Source organism: Dysidea avara, chromosome 9, assembly GCF_963678975.1.
Source record: "Dysidea avara chromosome 9, odDysAvar1.4, whole genome shotgun sequence".
Classification (NCBI taxonomy): Eukaryota; Metazoa; Porifera; class Demospongiae; order Dictyoceratida; family Dysideidae; genus Dysidea; species Dysidea avara.
This window is the reverse complement of record NC_089280.1, coordinates 7,611,811-7,627,483: the sequence shown is the minus strand read 5'-3', so window position 1 is coordinate 7,627,483 and position 15,673 is coordinate 7,611,811. Positions and strand designations below refer to the sequence as shown.

General features: G+C 38.2%; 2 protein-coding genes across 3 annotated transcripts; one reads left to right on the top strand and one right to left on the bottom strand.

The window, feature by feature from the left end:
* Positions 1-3,980: 3,980 nt before the first annotated feature.
* LOC136266132 (cell division cycle-associated 7-like protein) lies at positions 3,981-10,809 on the bottom strand. The gene is made up of 8 exons (XM_066061099.1): positions 10,678-10,809; positions 8,931-8,990; positions 8,229-8,474; positions 6,122-6,244; positions 5,657-5,743; positions 4,520-4,582; positions 4,332-4,468; positions 3,981-4,139 (listed from the first exon to the last, which is right to left on the bottom strand). The coding sequence occupies exons 1-8, from the start codon at positions 10,747-10,749 to the stop codon at positions 4,130-4,132; spliced, it is 798 nt and encodes a 265-aa protein (XP_065917171.1). The 5' UTR covers positions 10,750-10,809; the 3' UTR covers positions 3,981-4,129.
* A 22-nt stretch (positions 10,810-10,831) lies between these two features.
* On the top strand, positions 10,832-15,352 carry LOC136266131 (cysteine-rich protein 2-binding protein-like). Of its 2 annotated transcripts, XM_066061098.1 has the most exons (4): positions 10,832-10,949; positions 11,006-11,108; positions 12,266-12,468; positions 13,984-15,352. In XM_066061098.1, exons 1-4 carry the CDS (start codon positions 10,943-10,945, stop codon positions 15,291-15,293), a joined length of 1,623 nt encoding a protein of 540 aa, XP_065917170.1. In that variant the 5' UTR covers positions 10,832-10,942; the 3' UTR covers positions 15,294-15,352. The 2 variants fall into 2 exon arrangements, with proteins under 2 accessions (XP_065917170.1, XP_065917169.1); XM_066061097.1 differs by having other exon boundaries at positions 10,837-11,108.
* The last annotated feature ends 321 nt before the right edge of the window (positions 15,353-15,673 follow it).

Sequence of the window (15,673 nt, the reverse complement as noted above, 5' to 3'; positions counted from 1 at the left end):
CCGTGATAAAGATCGAGATACTCTAATAGAGCAGTCACTCTAATAAAGTAGTCAGTGTGTAGCGAGCTATGTAAGGATTTTTATGTAGTTTATCAGTTAGAAGTGGTAGCTGGTGAGGTGGAAAGCTCTTGTCAGTTGGTTGTGACCCTTTTTTTTTAAAACCAGGCGCACGCCTAGTCTCGCGTGGCCAGACCGCTGTTCCGCGCAGGGGCTTATCGATTGTATATTATAAGCGCCCGCGCCGAATAGGCGCGGGCGCTTATAATCTACAATCGATAAGCCCCTGCGCGGAACAGCGGTCTGGCCACGCGAGACTAGCGCACGCCCACAGCCTGAAATTGTTTTCGTAAAAGTGTGTGTGTGTGTATACCGTGTTTTTCAGGTTTCTTGCGAAAATCAAAGCATAAACGTGATCAAACACGTGATCTGTAATTCAAATATCTCGAACTTGCAAGGCATTTAAAGTGAATATTCGCACCTTTTGCCGATCATTGTACATGTTCAAGTATTGCTAGTATGCTGCAAGTTATGTAAGCCTTGCTAGTTCGAAGCACGGATCACGTGTTTGATCACGTTAATGCTTTGATTTTCGCCAGAAACCTGAAAAACACGGTATACCTATCTATCTACCTATGTTTGTCCGTACGCACCCACGTGAGCAAAATCGTTTAATAACGATAAAAGCAGCTTTTACGTAAGAAATAAAAGTGAAATGAAGTCTGTATTAAACTTCTGCACAGGTGAACTTTGCTCTGAGGTGGTTTCTTTTCGGCGGATTGAAATACGGGTGTGGTGACTTTCCTCAGACTACCTTCCCCTTGAGGTTTTCAGGCATTTAGCAACTGAAAAACAACGGTGCAGGCCTCGTACACTGCCAAGAATAGCCTATCGCTTCGAGTTGAAAGGGGGCGTATCCCTTACGTACACGAACGAAAATGAAGAGCAGCTTTGAGGCTTTGTCGAGAGAATTTGTGGGAAAAAACACGTTAGTCACACTATAAAACAGTTTAGAAGATAGTTTTGTGCGTAATATGTTGGTAAAAGCGGTTTATTTAACAAATGCTTCCTTAGCAGTGCATAGCAACGTAATTGAACGAATTACGAATATTTCATGAATTACAAAATACGAGAAATAGCTAATTATATTATTGCACAACCCAAACTACCCTATTGTAAAGTAGTAATACATAGTTGGTTAATTCATAGTAGTATATACTGTCTATGGTTATTCCAGATGAGTTAGCTAGCTACATGGCGCCTGGTTTTTAGAAGTAGCACAACATCAACTTGTTTTTTTTTAGTCTCACCTTACCAAACTATAGAAATAAGTGTGGGTCAGTCCAGCCCCCCCTCATATCAACTACTTGCTCCACCACTGATTAGATGCGTGTTTTCAAAACTTTGACCACCTGGAAATGCTCGATTTTATACAAATCCCATACATATGTTTTGATCTCGTATATACTGTCCATAAAAAATGCACGTAATATGCGGGTACATGGCTCTTCCAATCCTTGATTTTAGCTAGTCAGCTACCGTATGCATAGCCTAAATGTTTCGAGGGGGAAATTTTGCAAATCCACGAAAAAAAATTTTTTAGCAACATTGCTCAACCTCGAAATATTTGCCCCTCAAAAATATTTAGGCTATACGATATTAGGCCATCGTTATTAGACCACTCCAAGAAAATTCATTTCATTTACCTAAAAATACATGTGGGCAGGTGGTTCATTGTTCATTATTCATTCTAGACATTTCCACTAATTTTAGAAATTCATAACTAACTTACAGGTAAGGCCACTCCAAATAAATTCTCTCTTTCCCGTCCTGGACTCAGGCATATTTGCATGTGGGCGAGTGGTCCATTTTCATTATAAGATTGGCAGCTTTTCAAGCCATTATTTACCTGGCACAACCATAAAAAACTGCATAAAAGCATGCTTACGTTTGTTCTTCCTTTTTAAGTTGAAAAAATAACACAAATGTGAAGTGTGTGCCAACTTGATAGCACTGCTGACACCGTTTCGAGATGGCTTTTACTGAGCCTGTCAGTATGTAAGAATAACCGGAAAATAATGGAAGAATACGGAATAATGGAAGTTTTAGACCTGACAGTATCCAGATGCGGGCGGTGGACTGGAAACAGAGAATTTATTTGGAGTGGCTTAAGAATACAGTAGAAATATTTAAACTAAGAACTTGGAACAGTGAAAAGCTAGCTAATTGGGCTTTCTGAATGCTAAACTAGTTACTGCTATCAGTGCTATGCAATCACAGGATAAATAATTAATAAAATGTTCAGTTGACAGCAATAGTGAATGACCATGAGGAAAGAGAATCTGCATGCGGGCAGAAAATGGGAAACAATGAATTTTCCTGGAGTGGCCTTAAATTCCTTGTTTCCCGTCACCGCCTGCATCAATTTTTTGGTACCTGAACCAAATGTTTGATTACAGATCACGTGAATGCACTATTTCATGCTAGAAAGAGGCACAGAGTCAAGTATTAAGGTAAATGCATTAGCCACCGATTAGCTGTGCACATAAACAAAGCAGAAGGGTGGAAGACCCTCCACTCTTGTTCAGGGTGCATCCTGGCAGCCTTCAACATTGAGATACTCTAATTGTATAATTAATAATCACCTCTCATTTTTTGTTCTAATGGATGACAGGAAACAAGCAATATAATAACAAGAGTTAATAATAGTGGAGGGCTCCACTATTATTAACTCTTGATAATAATGATGGCCTTAGCTATATATAAAGTTTACTAATTACATGGGCAATGACAAGATGCATGGCTATAATCTCTAGGAACCAACAAGAATAATTATATTTGTGGTAAGATCACTAAAACGTGTGGCTTCTCAAATTGAAATACTCTAATAGAACCATCATCCCATATTAGGTGCAGTACTCATGGCCGAGCTTTGGCACACCAGGTTGATCTGTTGAAACGTTAATAATGTCATTTTAGTTTATATATTAGGTAGCTATAGCTAGATACATTTTATTCAAATTGCTGACATGTATAGCTCATGAGTCATGTCTAAGGCACTTTCAAGGAAGCGGACTTCTACAAGTATGCTATAGCTAATTACTACTGTAATTTAATAGCGTAAGTCTTGCCAGATCTCCTGTACTGACCGCCCCACAGGCCGGGTATCAGTGCATGAGTCTATAGACCCCTGTACTAATGTTGTATAGTCTTAATAGCCTATACATGATGCTCTAAAGATCTTCAGTGTTTCCATTATGCTTGCATTATACTCCTAGGTTACAATTATCTGGGAACATTTCGTTGAATGCTCTATTAGAGTATTTCATTACCAAGTATGTGAGACCTCAGGCAGCATGTGACCACAAAGCCATAACCACTGTGTGGGCTTGGCAAGTTTTCTATTAAGGGACTATTGATCTAAGGAGCTCTATACATACATGACAATTTAAGTTGCGATTTGAATCTGCTAGGGAGCATTATGCTCCATAATTATATATAGTAGTTTAAAATATCCTTGACATAGCACTCTATGTAGCCTTTTTAGCTATGCTTTTTATTACGGCATGTTTGTCTCAGGCTCATAAAGATATAAACCAATCTGATGTAGTACTAATAGCACTTTTAATACTCTAGTGCTTATAGTGCAAACACAGATATTATATCAAATGTGTAATTGTAGCATAACTGGCCATGCATGTTAGAATAATAGCTAAGCTAGGCAGAACATTTTTTGCAAAGATTATAGTTATATCATTGCAGAATTGAATTATGAGGCAAAATTATAAAAGTACAATAATATATAGGCTGGTACCTAATTAATGGTCACATTCAAAGGATTGTTAGTAAAGCTAAGCTAACTGAATTAAACCAAAGCCTTTACTGTAGTGAAATTTCATCACTGCCTGATTGGTGTTAAATAAGTTACAAAATTATATGGTCTAGACCTATTATTGAATACGCATCATGCAAAGAAGTCAAAATCAAAGGGAGAGAACGATACTACATTAACTTTTTAAATACACTACTACACTGTACAATTGTAATCCTAGTAAACCTAATACAATGATGATATAACTAGCACACTAGATTGAGGATGGAGTCCATATGTCACATGATCCACATGACATCATCATGAATGGCTATAGAAACAAAACAACAAGGAGAGTGATAGCAGTTATATACAATACACATTTACACTATTGTAATAACAGGAATAGTGATGCACCAAATTAAGATGCACTAACTGGATAATTCACCCATTTGGACTATAAGATTGCCATTAACTGTTCAGATAATGAAGAGGCCACTGTATCGTAACGACATATACTTACTGTTCTAAGTAATCTTTGACGTTATCGTAGCCACACTCTTTGGCAATGTGTATCATGATTCCAGTTGGGGGCATCCCCTTCCTGGGCAGACAGAAGCTACAGTTGCAGATGCCTCTGCATGGAGGACACACCCAGGTCTGAAACAAAAATTAAATAAGCTTAAGACAGCTTTGTGTTGATGACATTACCTTGTCCAACAAAGCATCCTTCACTTCCTCACCATACCTGTTCTTCAGGCAAACACCACAAAACTATACCAACAACAACACCAAACGTAACATTCAGCTTGCTAATAGATAGTTTGCTTCACATGTAACAAAACTACAGCAACATATACAGCATCATACATACATATTGTATGTTACATGTATATATCAGCTAACTGATACCTTAGAGATTAGATAATACATTACATACTGTATTAAATCTCAATATTAAAAGCTGGACTAAAACAATTGACAGTTGGTCCCAAACAAAGGTTAGTGGTGCTATGATCTTGCAACAGTTTAAATTGCACAACACGGCTTCTACAAACTGCTGTTGACAGCAGCAAAATATTTTGGTCGAGTCAAAAGAAATTAATTCCTAGACGCTACATGGATAAATACATACAATATGTTTCAATACAAAACAGATGGGGGCAGAGGAAGCAAACTTCTAAATGGTGTTTACAAAAGTCTGGGGAGATTCCCCAGAATTTTTTTGAAAGTTAGGCTCTCTGAAATTGAGTGCAGCAGTGATTTTAGCAGTCTATTAATATTTTGTTGACTGTTGTACAGTGGTCCCTCCATTGTCTGGCCATCATTCATCCAAACATTCTGTTATTTGAACTTTGGAGGTGACTGTTCTATTAGAGTATTAACTAAAGTGCATGTTCTATTAGAAAATGGTATGCATAAGTGTATTTTCTGTCAGTTGAGCATTGCGAATTAGACGGAAAATAACCTTTTTCTGGAATACGTAATGCATGTGCACATGCCAGGCATGTGCGAGGGGGTATATAAATCATGTGTGAACACATGTTTTTAATTCTACACTGTCATTTAAGTGTAGGCTACCTTCCCACCCACCCTCCCAGTGTGATTTTTCCTGACTCAATTGGCAGACCACGATCAAGGACAGAAGCAGCGATCAAGATATGGACTTTGTTTTGCATACACTGGTTTTTTCATGCAGCTTGTGAGGGTGGTATGCACATGGTTTTTTCGGTATATACAAATCTTGATGTATTTCTAGTGGCCTTCTCCACCACCCCCAGAAACAGAAAGCAGCATACATTCAAACTGCAGCAGAACAAATGCCTACTTGTACATTTAGTGGTTTACCTGGCCACGTACTCCTACACAGTTCTCATTGTGACACGTCGTCTTAAGGTCCCTAGTCTTCTGACGACACTGGTGGCAGGTGGTACCCTACACCAACCAAAGGAACATACAAACACATACTATTAGAAATGTAATGATATAATATTGTGTTGTATCCATTGTAGCCATGCATGATAACTGACCATACAACAAAGTAATAATGTATTGAGGTGTATGGATATGTTCTAAATTTCAATGGATAATACAGAAATGATAATATATTGGTTGCAGTTGCCAGCTTAACATATAAATGGGTTTCTGAATAGAAAGAGGGCCTCTATATTTATTGAAAATCAACAAAGTTGTTTATGTTCCACTTTGTATTGCCACCATATCAATACAGTGGACACAACACACAACACAAACATTGTGTTGCTACAACTCTACATATGTGCAATATAATAATTCAATAAAGGAATACCTTACATTTATTCTATCATAAACTTTACAGTAGCTCCTCACAGCAATTTGTCTCATGTCATATTTGATGGTAATATCTTTGCCAACCAGTTGAATAGGCAGAGCCTCACTGTCTTGTCTTATCCGTCTCTGTCAGATAGAAAAAAGAGAGTGTAAATTGTAATGTATATAGTCATCATAGTTCAAAACAGGTAGACTGGAACAGTACTGCACCAATATTCTAAAGTACTTTGATGTGGTTAAAGGAAAGCATATAATTAACAAAAAGGCTTTGATGTTAACGATAGTCTATTATATTACTCTCCTGTATCACAAGAAAACATCAGATACCCTTAAAGACACAACAAAATGTTATTGGTCCCTAACATTTGTTTCTTTACGATTTACTGTACAGGCAATAGTTCATAGACATGTGGAAAGTTTTTACATTTGAGTACTGACTGTAGAAACAAAAAATGCAATGAAAATGAAACAAGGGAGGTGAAATGTCCACTAGTATAGCTGCTGATGGCATCTCTTGTTTCATTACTTTTTATTTCTGACATCTACTCAATACAATTTTTTCCTTAAACTTGACAACTAGCTGTGACCCACTGAGCAAAAACCCAACAAGTCAATTTGTATAATTCTATTGGAGATAGGTTGCACTGAATGACTGAATCAACATACACCCCCTGTACAACAAGCGATTCTGGCTTTTACTTGTCACAATACAATGGTCAAATTTCAACATTGTATTTTTGTTGATCTATTATTTCATGTTTAAGTGTCAGAAATCAATGAAAATCAAGTCAAATTTTCACAAAGTAATTATTGGATCACATATTTCACTGTTTATTGTTATCCTTTAATGAATTCAAAACATGGAGCAGTTGCCCAGGCCTTTATACGAGGAAATACACTTAAAGCAATTAATCGACGCTTTAATTAGTCAGGAATATATTTTTAAGTAGGGATTGTAAAAATAAAAGTAATTAATGGAAGCGTTTAGGATCTTTGAAAGCACAATTGGTTCTAATTACAGTGGAACCTCCCTATTACAGACATTTTGGGATCCAGAATTTTTGGCCATTTTTTGCTGTAATATAATATAGAGGTTTTCCACCTTCAGAGGTCAAAAATGTATTAACCAGACCTGTTAGGAGGAAATTTTTTGTCCTATTGTGTCCTTAATTCAGGGAGTTTGTTAAGAGAGGTTCCACTGTATGCTTATGGGCAGGAAAGCCCAATCCTACTATAAGATACTACCATCAGGGCTCAACCCAGAATATTAACTTAGAGGGGGTGAAGTAAGTTGCTTCGGATTCTTGGGGGGTCCCCCAGGAAAATTTTGAAAATTTAGATGTAAATATACTCAATTTTGGTGAAATTTTACTGTGATGCCATTGAATTTTGACCATTGGATTATACAACTTTGGGATCAATTAAACCTCAAGGCTTTAGGTATAAACCTAGGGGGGGGCCTGTGCCCACCCCCCTAGGTTTACCCCTGACCATATTGTATGATTTGTGTAGGAAAGTGCCTAAATCCTGTACAAATCACCTTGGAAAGTTTATTATTGATGATATACATACCACTACTAGTGATAGAGAACTGATGATTGGGTAAGAGAATTTTAAAGGCTGAGGTGTTACTTGTAGCAGTACTTACTCGCTGAATTACTTCAGTTACTTTTAGATACACTGCCCTGTACAGGCATAAGCTCTTAGTACTAACAACTAGTGATGTGCGATATGTGATATATATCAAAATATCGTGATAAAATTTTCTATATCGTGATATTATATAGAATCTTTATATCGTGCTAGAATCTTTATATTGTGATATAAGCCTAGGTATAGATTTTAGCTATAATTAGAGAATAATGTACCCAAGATGTCATCGTACTGTACTTTTTTTGATAAAAGAGCTTGCAATGTTGTACATGTATGCTAGTCATATACCATGCTATATTGTACTTCTAGTACATCAGTGCTACAAGTGTCATCAGTGTAAATACACAAGCTGAGTGATGAGTTTGTATATCATGATATATATTGTATCGTGATATACTGTGTGCTATAATCATGATAGGAAAATATCCTATATCGCACACCACTACTAACAACATACCCTCTTGGTTGAATACTGAACATAGGAGCTCTTGCTATCATCACTATCACTTCCTTCATCCAATCCATCACTCAGCCGTCTCTTCTGGGACCTGGTTACTGGTCGATGGGCACTGCTACCCGAGTAGGAACGTGGTCGTGCCCTACGGTCAGGGTTACATCTTGTGCCGTAGCGTAGTCTACGACGTGTGGCCGATCGACATTTTGGGGTGTACTCTCCATCAATCTTGTCAGGAGTTTTGACAATCTACAGCAATCAAGAGTTACAATAAAATGATCGTTTCTAGCACAGCAGATACCTTTCATATGGAGAACAATAACTTATAAAACGCCATATCATGTCTATACATGTTCTGCCTTAGTGAGCAAAGCCGTAAACCTGTTGCAGTATTTGGTACACAATTATGAAATAAACTGAAATCCAACTATAGAAGGTTGAAAGTAAGCAAAATAGACACGTGTTTGTATGGACATATTTTTCAAGAATTTTTCTAACTATAATTTGTCTACAAATTTATGAAAGGCAGCAGCCAGTAAATCATACTCATATTGGTACAACTTCTTTGCAACGTTAAGTACATACTTGGGGGCCTTTATCAATGTATATTCAAAGTCACTGGTGTGTCCATAATACTGTCTATAAGTATGTATACCTCAGTGTTATAAATTACACAATATCCTTTTCACATACAAAATCACTCACTTTGTTAGACTGGAAACTGGGTAGGAGTATTTTCATTCCTTCGGGAAACAATTCCTTCAACTGAAAGAGAAAAATTCCATACCACACCATCCATACATTTAAAGTATAAGAGAAATTATGAATTTTACATTCAATTAAGGATCATATTAAAAAAGTAGTGAACAAGCTTAAGGGAGGTCACCTACACACTGAAGATATACTAGTGAACATTTAATCTCTTAATTCAGACTTTCCTATTTTTTCCTTGTACTTTTGTTTATTTTTGTTTGTATATGTCTGGTGCACCCACGCATACTGTATCAGAAGAAAGAACGGTGCTAGGTTTAATGCTTTCATCGGGACTTCTGCAATCAATCCAGTCACAATGAAAAACTTGTCTGTTATAAATGTAGGGAAACCATCATATGGTGCTACCACATATCAACACCTTGTGCTATCAGCAAAGATAAATGGGACACAAAGGAGGACAAAGGTAAGTCCATGAAGCATGTCATGTGGTATGCTAGAAGGTACCTATCGGGCTAAAGCAATATTGAACAGTGAACAAAAAAAAAGGTCATAGCCTTACCATTATCTTGGGTCATGTTTGTTAGAAGGTATCAGTCAGGCAGTCATTTAGTAGAAAATTTTGAATAAAAGTCTTGGAAGTGTTTTCGGATCACTTTTGGGCTTGGTCATACCTACCAATAGGAGCCAAGAAGCTATTGTGAGGCCATACAGTACTACCATAGTGGAAGTATCACACATACCCATGAGCCTTGTGGCGTTGTGAATAGGAGCGAATTCAAACAGGTTTATCTCATTGCTTGGTTACCACCACAATGGATATTTTTAGTGATTTGATGATAATCAGTTATAGGTTGTTGTTCATCCCATCAGGGTTGCACCCAACACTTGCATATTACCTCAACTGACCACAAAAATGGTGCCAAATTTCATTATAACATTAGCATCTTACTGTGACTGTTATGTACATGTGTACGTACATGTGTACACACATACACACACACACACACACGCGCACACACAGATCTTGCAAGTGATCATCACATGATCACTTTACCATCAAATTATTCACACCATGTAAAGATGCCTTCACACCAAATACCAATACTTAATGTGATATTTTAATGCCTTAATTAATCCCACACTCTATGGTAATCATAGTCTCACTGCGCCCGACCCTAAAAAGAGGGTCTGGTGAAACTGTGTAAGAAAAGTTTGGCACTGCTGGAATGTTGGTGGCTCCAATCAGATCGCTCCATTTACATAATGCGTACATTTCAAAAGATTCACAGCTCATGGTTACTTACATCTGGTGACTTTACCACTTAAAATCATTGCAAAAATGGCCATACAATTCTGTTGGGTTCGTTTTAATGTTGTAAAAATAAAGTAGCACCATTAGTTTGTAAGCAGATCCGATGTTGTGACACATTGCACTTACGTAACACATAAACGTCATCCAATAAACATTCCAGAGCTCAAACTTTTGTACAGAGTTTCACAAGACCCTCCTCTTTTAGAGTCGGGCGCCGCGAGACTATGGTAATTATTATGTAGTTCTGGTTGCAGAAATATGCATAACTGCAAACACCCCATCAGAGATCGTGATAAACACATAAACACTGTTAAATTTTGCTATTGATCTTATGATTTAGTGAGGTGCAAATTACAACTCCATGTTTGGTGGCTCCACGTGCTAACACGCTACCCAGACTAAACACGCCAACACAAAAAAACAAACCTTTGATTTGTTCTCTTCTATGCGCTTGAGTCGGCGCAGTTCATATTCGCTCAATCCCGCTTCGCCATCCATGTTGTCTCACAGCCCGCCTTCCAGCTGATCAATTTGTGCTGTGTCGCACGTGCGCAAGTCATTTGAATTATTGTAGCGCACGTGATACTGTATACAATAAAGAATCGAGAATACACGTGGTCCGACATGACTGAAGGCGAAGTTCCGTCTGGGGAGCGGATTTGTGGATATTGTAGGAAAACTGTGGACTTGAATGACAAGTGGGCCCCATTACAATGTCAGAGATGTAACTGGAAATATCACCTCACTTGTTTAGAGTCTTCTCCACCTTGTTTATGTGGTGATAAATTGTTTGAGTTTGTCTGCTCATTTTGTTCTGATGACGGGCACGAGCACTGTCAGCGAATGAACCTGCAATGGTAAATGCATGAGTTGTAAACTGTTTCAGAGATGCCAACCTCTCAACAATTTTAGGAGTGAGACCTCAAACACTACCAGCAATGTGGACTAGACTCAAGTGCAGCTGCAGGATTTTTTGTAGTGAAGACCAAACAAACAAACAAAAAAAAGGTTGCTGCATGTTGAAACCACATAAATATGCATAGGACTGTCCAATTTTAAGCACAGGGAGCAGACTAGGCGTGAGAACTGAAAAAAGTGAGAAACAGAGGGTTAGGCGTGAGCGTGAGATTACTAGCCAAGGAGTGAGACTCGTACCTAATGTGTGAGAGTTGGCATGTCTGCTGTTTTATTCTTATCAATCATATATCCACTATGTGTGTGTGTGTGTGCGTGCGTGCGCATATAATCTATGGTGTTTGTTTTTAGTCAGTATTAGTGTAATGTGTGTATGTGCATATAACATAGTCTCATGTGGCCAGACCAGCATAGTGTTTATCGATTAGAGATTATATGTACCTGCTGCGAGAGGGTCACTATTTACAGTCCTCAAATTGTTCTAGCATCCTTACAAGGTTTTGTCACAGGAGGATGGACACGCATTAAGTGTCACTAAAACAAATTATGCAAAATTCATTTTTTTGAGGAGGATAGAATGTCTCTATCTCAGTATAATGCAGTGAAAAGTCATTGTTCCTTATATACAATATTACACCATGCCAAACCGCAGCTTATTAATTCACCCTGAACTTATACGGTTTTTACAAAGCAAACTACAATACCTTGAGGCTTACGTGAAGCATGGTCTGAATATCTAACAAACCCAGTGAACCCCATCATTTTCAGTTTTGTGTTGTGACTTGAGGGTCACGTGATATACGATATAAAACAATGCAATTAAGGGCAATATATTTAGGTGGCATGTCCAACCTCCTCTGGTTTCATGACTAGGAAACCATTTTGAGGTACACACTTCAAGACTTCTGGTTGAACAGTAGGGCAGGCTATAAGTTGTTTACTTAGCACTGGTTCTGGTATAACTCGACCCTCTCGCAGCAAAAGCTTATAATTTCTAATCGATAAGCACCATGGGGAGAGTTGGGTCTGGCCATGCAAGACTACATATTACATGTGTAGCATATGTGTGGTGTGGATGTGGTACATTACATACTCCTAGGAGTCAAGTAGTACACTTAGCAGTTTATCACATGATGACTGAGGAGGAAGGAAGGCATGGATTCTTCCGGTGGAATGACCATATTTGTATGTTCATCAAGAATAATTGGTCAAGATTGTTGCCATATCGTAAGAAGACAGGATCATGGCAGAGTACTGTAGCTGGTGTGTTGTCCCAGTTCTCTCCATCCATTTTCAAGTCAGGTACTGTATGTCATTTGTTTATCCATGATAAAACTTCTGTACTGTTGGGAATAATGGCCACAGCCGGAAAAAAATAAACCAACTCTACAATGACAATTAGGAAACAGATTTTGGTCTTAATAGGTCTAACCAAGAGTTCATAATATTTGAACTCTTGGTCTAACTCTATAACATTTTTTTACCTCTGACAGTTAAAAGCCGGGTAAAAATGCTTCGTCCAAAATTGTCCACTACATATATATATGTTAGAGTTAAAGCACTGCTGCGCGTATGTACGGAAAATACAGTACGAGGGGGTGTGTTGAGAGGCTAATACAGCACAAGGCGAAGCCGAGTGCTGTATTTGCCTCAAGACACCCCCCGAGTACTGTATTTTTCATACACACAAGCAAGGCGGTGCTTTAAGTGTTATATTGTACTTCCTGGTCGTGTTTGGCTCGGAGCAATTTTCTCTAGTTCTCAAACCGCTGTGATTTTTGGTGATAAGGATATCAGTAAGTGTTTAACTAATCTATTTCTAGTCGTAGAACGAACTTATAGGATTAGTTTAGCTAGTTTTAGCGATATACAATGTCATGCACGTGATCAATCGTGCTGTCTTAGTGATCACGATTGATCACGTGCTTTTTGATCATTGCATGATCAAAAAGCTTTGTGATCAGACGATCGGTAAGTGTTTATACAATCTATTCCAAGCTGTAGAATGAACTCGTAGGATTAGTTTGGCTGGTTTTAGCGATTTGCAGTGTGTTGTTTACATAACATTCCACAAATAAATTCTCCGCATAACTGTACTGTATTTGCCCAAGTATGCTGTATTTGCCCAATTAAGTGCATAACTGTACTGTATTTGCCTAATTAGCTGCATAACTGTACTGTATGACTCATACAGTACAGTTATGCAGTTGATTAGTACTGTATGGAGAATGTGATACACGGCATCGCTTTGATCCTCCCACGCAAAGTACAATATATATACAGAAAAGTTTTGAAGTTCAATGCAATACACACAGTTGAATTCTATATTGATTTGTGTTTTCACCATTAGAAATATGTAGTTTGCATTTCAATGATGACAGGTGATCAAGATCTTCTGATTACAGTCCATTCTATGCTGTATTTGTACACAAAGTTTATTGTGTGGTGTTTATGTACATGTCAGCAAATTAAATCCTGATGTGAGGTAAATATTTGTGTGTTGCATTGGGTGGTGAGCTCACGCCATTGTAGTTTTAGTTGACTATTTAAACTAATCGCTGGTAAATGTCAGTAATAGCTAGATAGTCAGCATGCCCAAATAGTGTTAGTACTTCTGAAGGTTACAGATTACCATAATATTCATTAGTATACAGTGCAGCTTCGTTTAGTGCTCACCCTTTTATTAAGACCTATTGATGTTTTCATGACCTAGTGTGTGTATGTGTGTGCACTTGCATTGGTGTGTGTGTGTGTGTGCGTGCATACATGTGAGAGAGAGCTAGTAATGTTAGTTCATGTAGTCTGATATTTATGTAGGCACATCACTACTCAATGAGTCAGGATGGTGGAGTCTCCAGCAATATCAGCCGCCAGAGCCAAAATGGCACAACACCAAAGATGGTTTTGATCACCTGATCCCACTAGACCAAGAAATGCTTGGTACTCCACGACAGGAATTTCCCCAAAGATCTTCTCTGACACTAAATCTGCTGGACCAGAAGGAAATTGAATCACCCTTCTCCTCACAGAGCCAAGAAAAGGTGCTTCTAACAAAGAGCAATGATTTAATTGGTAGTAGTAGAAATTCTAAGAAGAGTAGAGTTCCATCGCTGGTGGGGATGAGCAGTAGACAAGAAACGATCTTGTTACAACATCTTCATAAATTCCCTCTGGCTCTTGAAAACAGCTGTAAAGCTAAACGACTAGCACGGAAGCTTAGCATAAGAGCACTGAAGCAAAGCAAAGGTAAACCATTATTCGATCTTGATAAAGTTGTTCTTAAAGCAATGGAGGACAGATTACATAGCCATGATGCTTCAAGGCCTCGTGTGGACCCTGAAGAAGCAGCCGTGTCAGAAAGACAGCAAATTGCGGCTTATTCTCGGTCGCTGGTGCTAGAAAGATTGTCGTCTGCTAAACAAAGTATATTGTGTTCAGCACTGCCTGCATCAAATTCCAAATTTATCGACTATCTCCAAGGTCAGTCATATTCTGTGAAGCCCATTGTAAGCCCTTTCACTTCTCGAATACTGAAGCCTTTTATATGGAAAGACTACGGCTGTGTGCCAACTAGAGTAAAACTGCATGAGGAATTAATGGAATACCACCGGCAGAGACTTTTAGAAAAGCAACAGAAATGTGAAGTTACTTTTACCATGGACCATGATTTTTGCTATTTTAAGCAGCCAGTACAATATTGCTATCTTCAAGAGCACCACATCCCTGTGGTTAATTACTTAATCCAGGAGCACTTCTGGCCAGGTGTAGACGTTACTGAATGTACACAGTATCCTGACTTTACTGTTGTTGCAATGTACGGCCATCTTATAATTGGTTGTGGATTTTTAACCCCAGATGTCAAACCATGTGAAGCATATATCTCATTTCTTTTTGTTCACCCAGACTTTCAGAGGGCAGGCATTGCAACGTTCATGCTTTATCACTTGATACAGACTTGTATGGGTAAAGATGTTACTCTACACTGCTCTGTAGATAATCATGCTGTTTTGTTGTACCAGAAGTTCGGGTTTAAAGTGGAGGAGTTCTGTCTCGACTTCTACAGCAAGTATTACCCTGTGAAGCACTACCTCTCAAAACATGCATTCTTTATGAGATTGAAACGTTGAATTTGATTTTTGTAGTTGAAGTTTTGTGCTGGACAGGCAGATGTATAATTCCTACTAATGGTGTATAAGTAACATGTATATACATAACCCCAGTACTTTCAACATACTGTATGTAGCTGATACCAATGTATGGTACTGACTGATTCTAGAATTACAGTTTTTTAAATGTATTTTGCCAAGATTTATGATCGGTCATGATAACACTACATTTCTCATTCAAAAGGGTTATGACACATAGTTTCACATGGCCAGACCCACTCTTTACGTGGCACTTATAATTATCAATCGATAAGTGATGCACAAAGAGTGGATCTGGCCACACATGACTATGACACAATGCTCGGTATAACTATTTGTTGAAACATCAAGTAGCACACACT

What these genes read in the sequence shown, in the direction of transcription:
- LOC136266131 (XM_066061097.1), top strand. Translation starts at nt 10,876, where the DNA reads ATGACTGAAGGCGAAGTTCCGTCTGGGGAGCGGATTTGTGGATATTGT. An exon ending in CAGCGAATGAACCTGCAATG is followed by an intron (nt 11,109 to 12,265) that starts GTAAATGCATGA and finishes ACATACTCCTAG; the next exon opens with GAGTCAAGTAGTACACTTAG. An exon ending in TCCATCCATTTTCAAGTCAG is followed by an intron (nt 12,469 to 13,983) that starts GTACTGTATGTC and finishes ATATTTATGTAG; the next exon opens with GCACATCACTACTCAATGAG.
- LOC136266132 (XM_066061099.1), bottom strand. Translation starts at nt 10,749, where the DNA reads ATGGATGGCGAAGCGGGATTGAGCGAATATGAACTGCGCCGACTCAAG. An exon ending in TAGAAGAGAACAAATCAAAG is followed by an intron (nt 8,991 to 10,677) that starts GTTTGTTTTTTT and finishes TTTCTCTTTCAG; the next exon opens with TTGAAGGAATTGTTTCCCGA. An exon ending in AAGTTTATGATAGAATAAAT is followed by an intron (nt 5,744 to 6,121) that starts GTAAGGTATTCC and finishes TGGTTGGTGTAG; the next exon opens with GGTACCACCTGCCACCAGTG.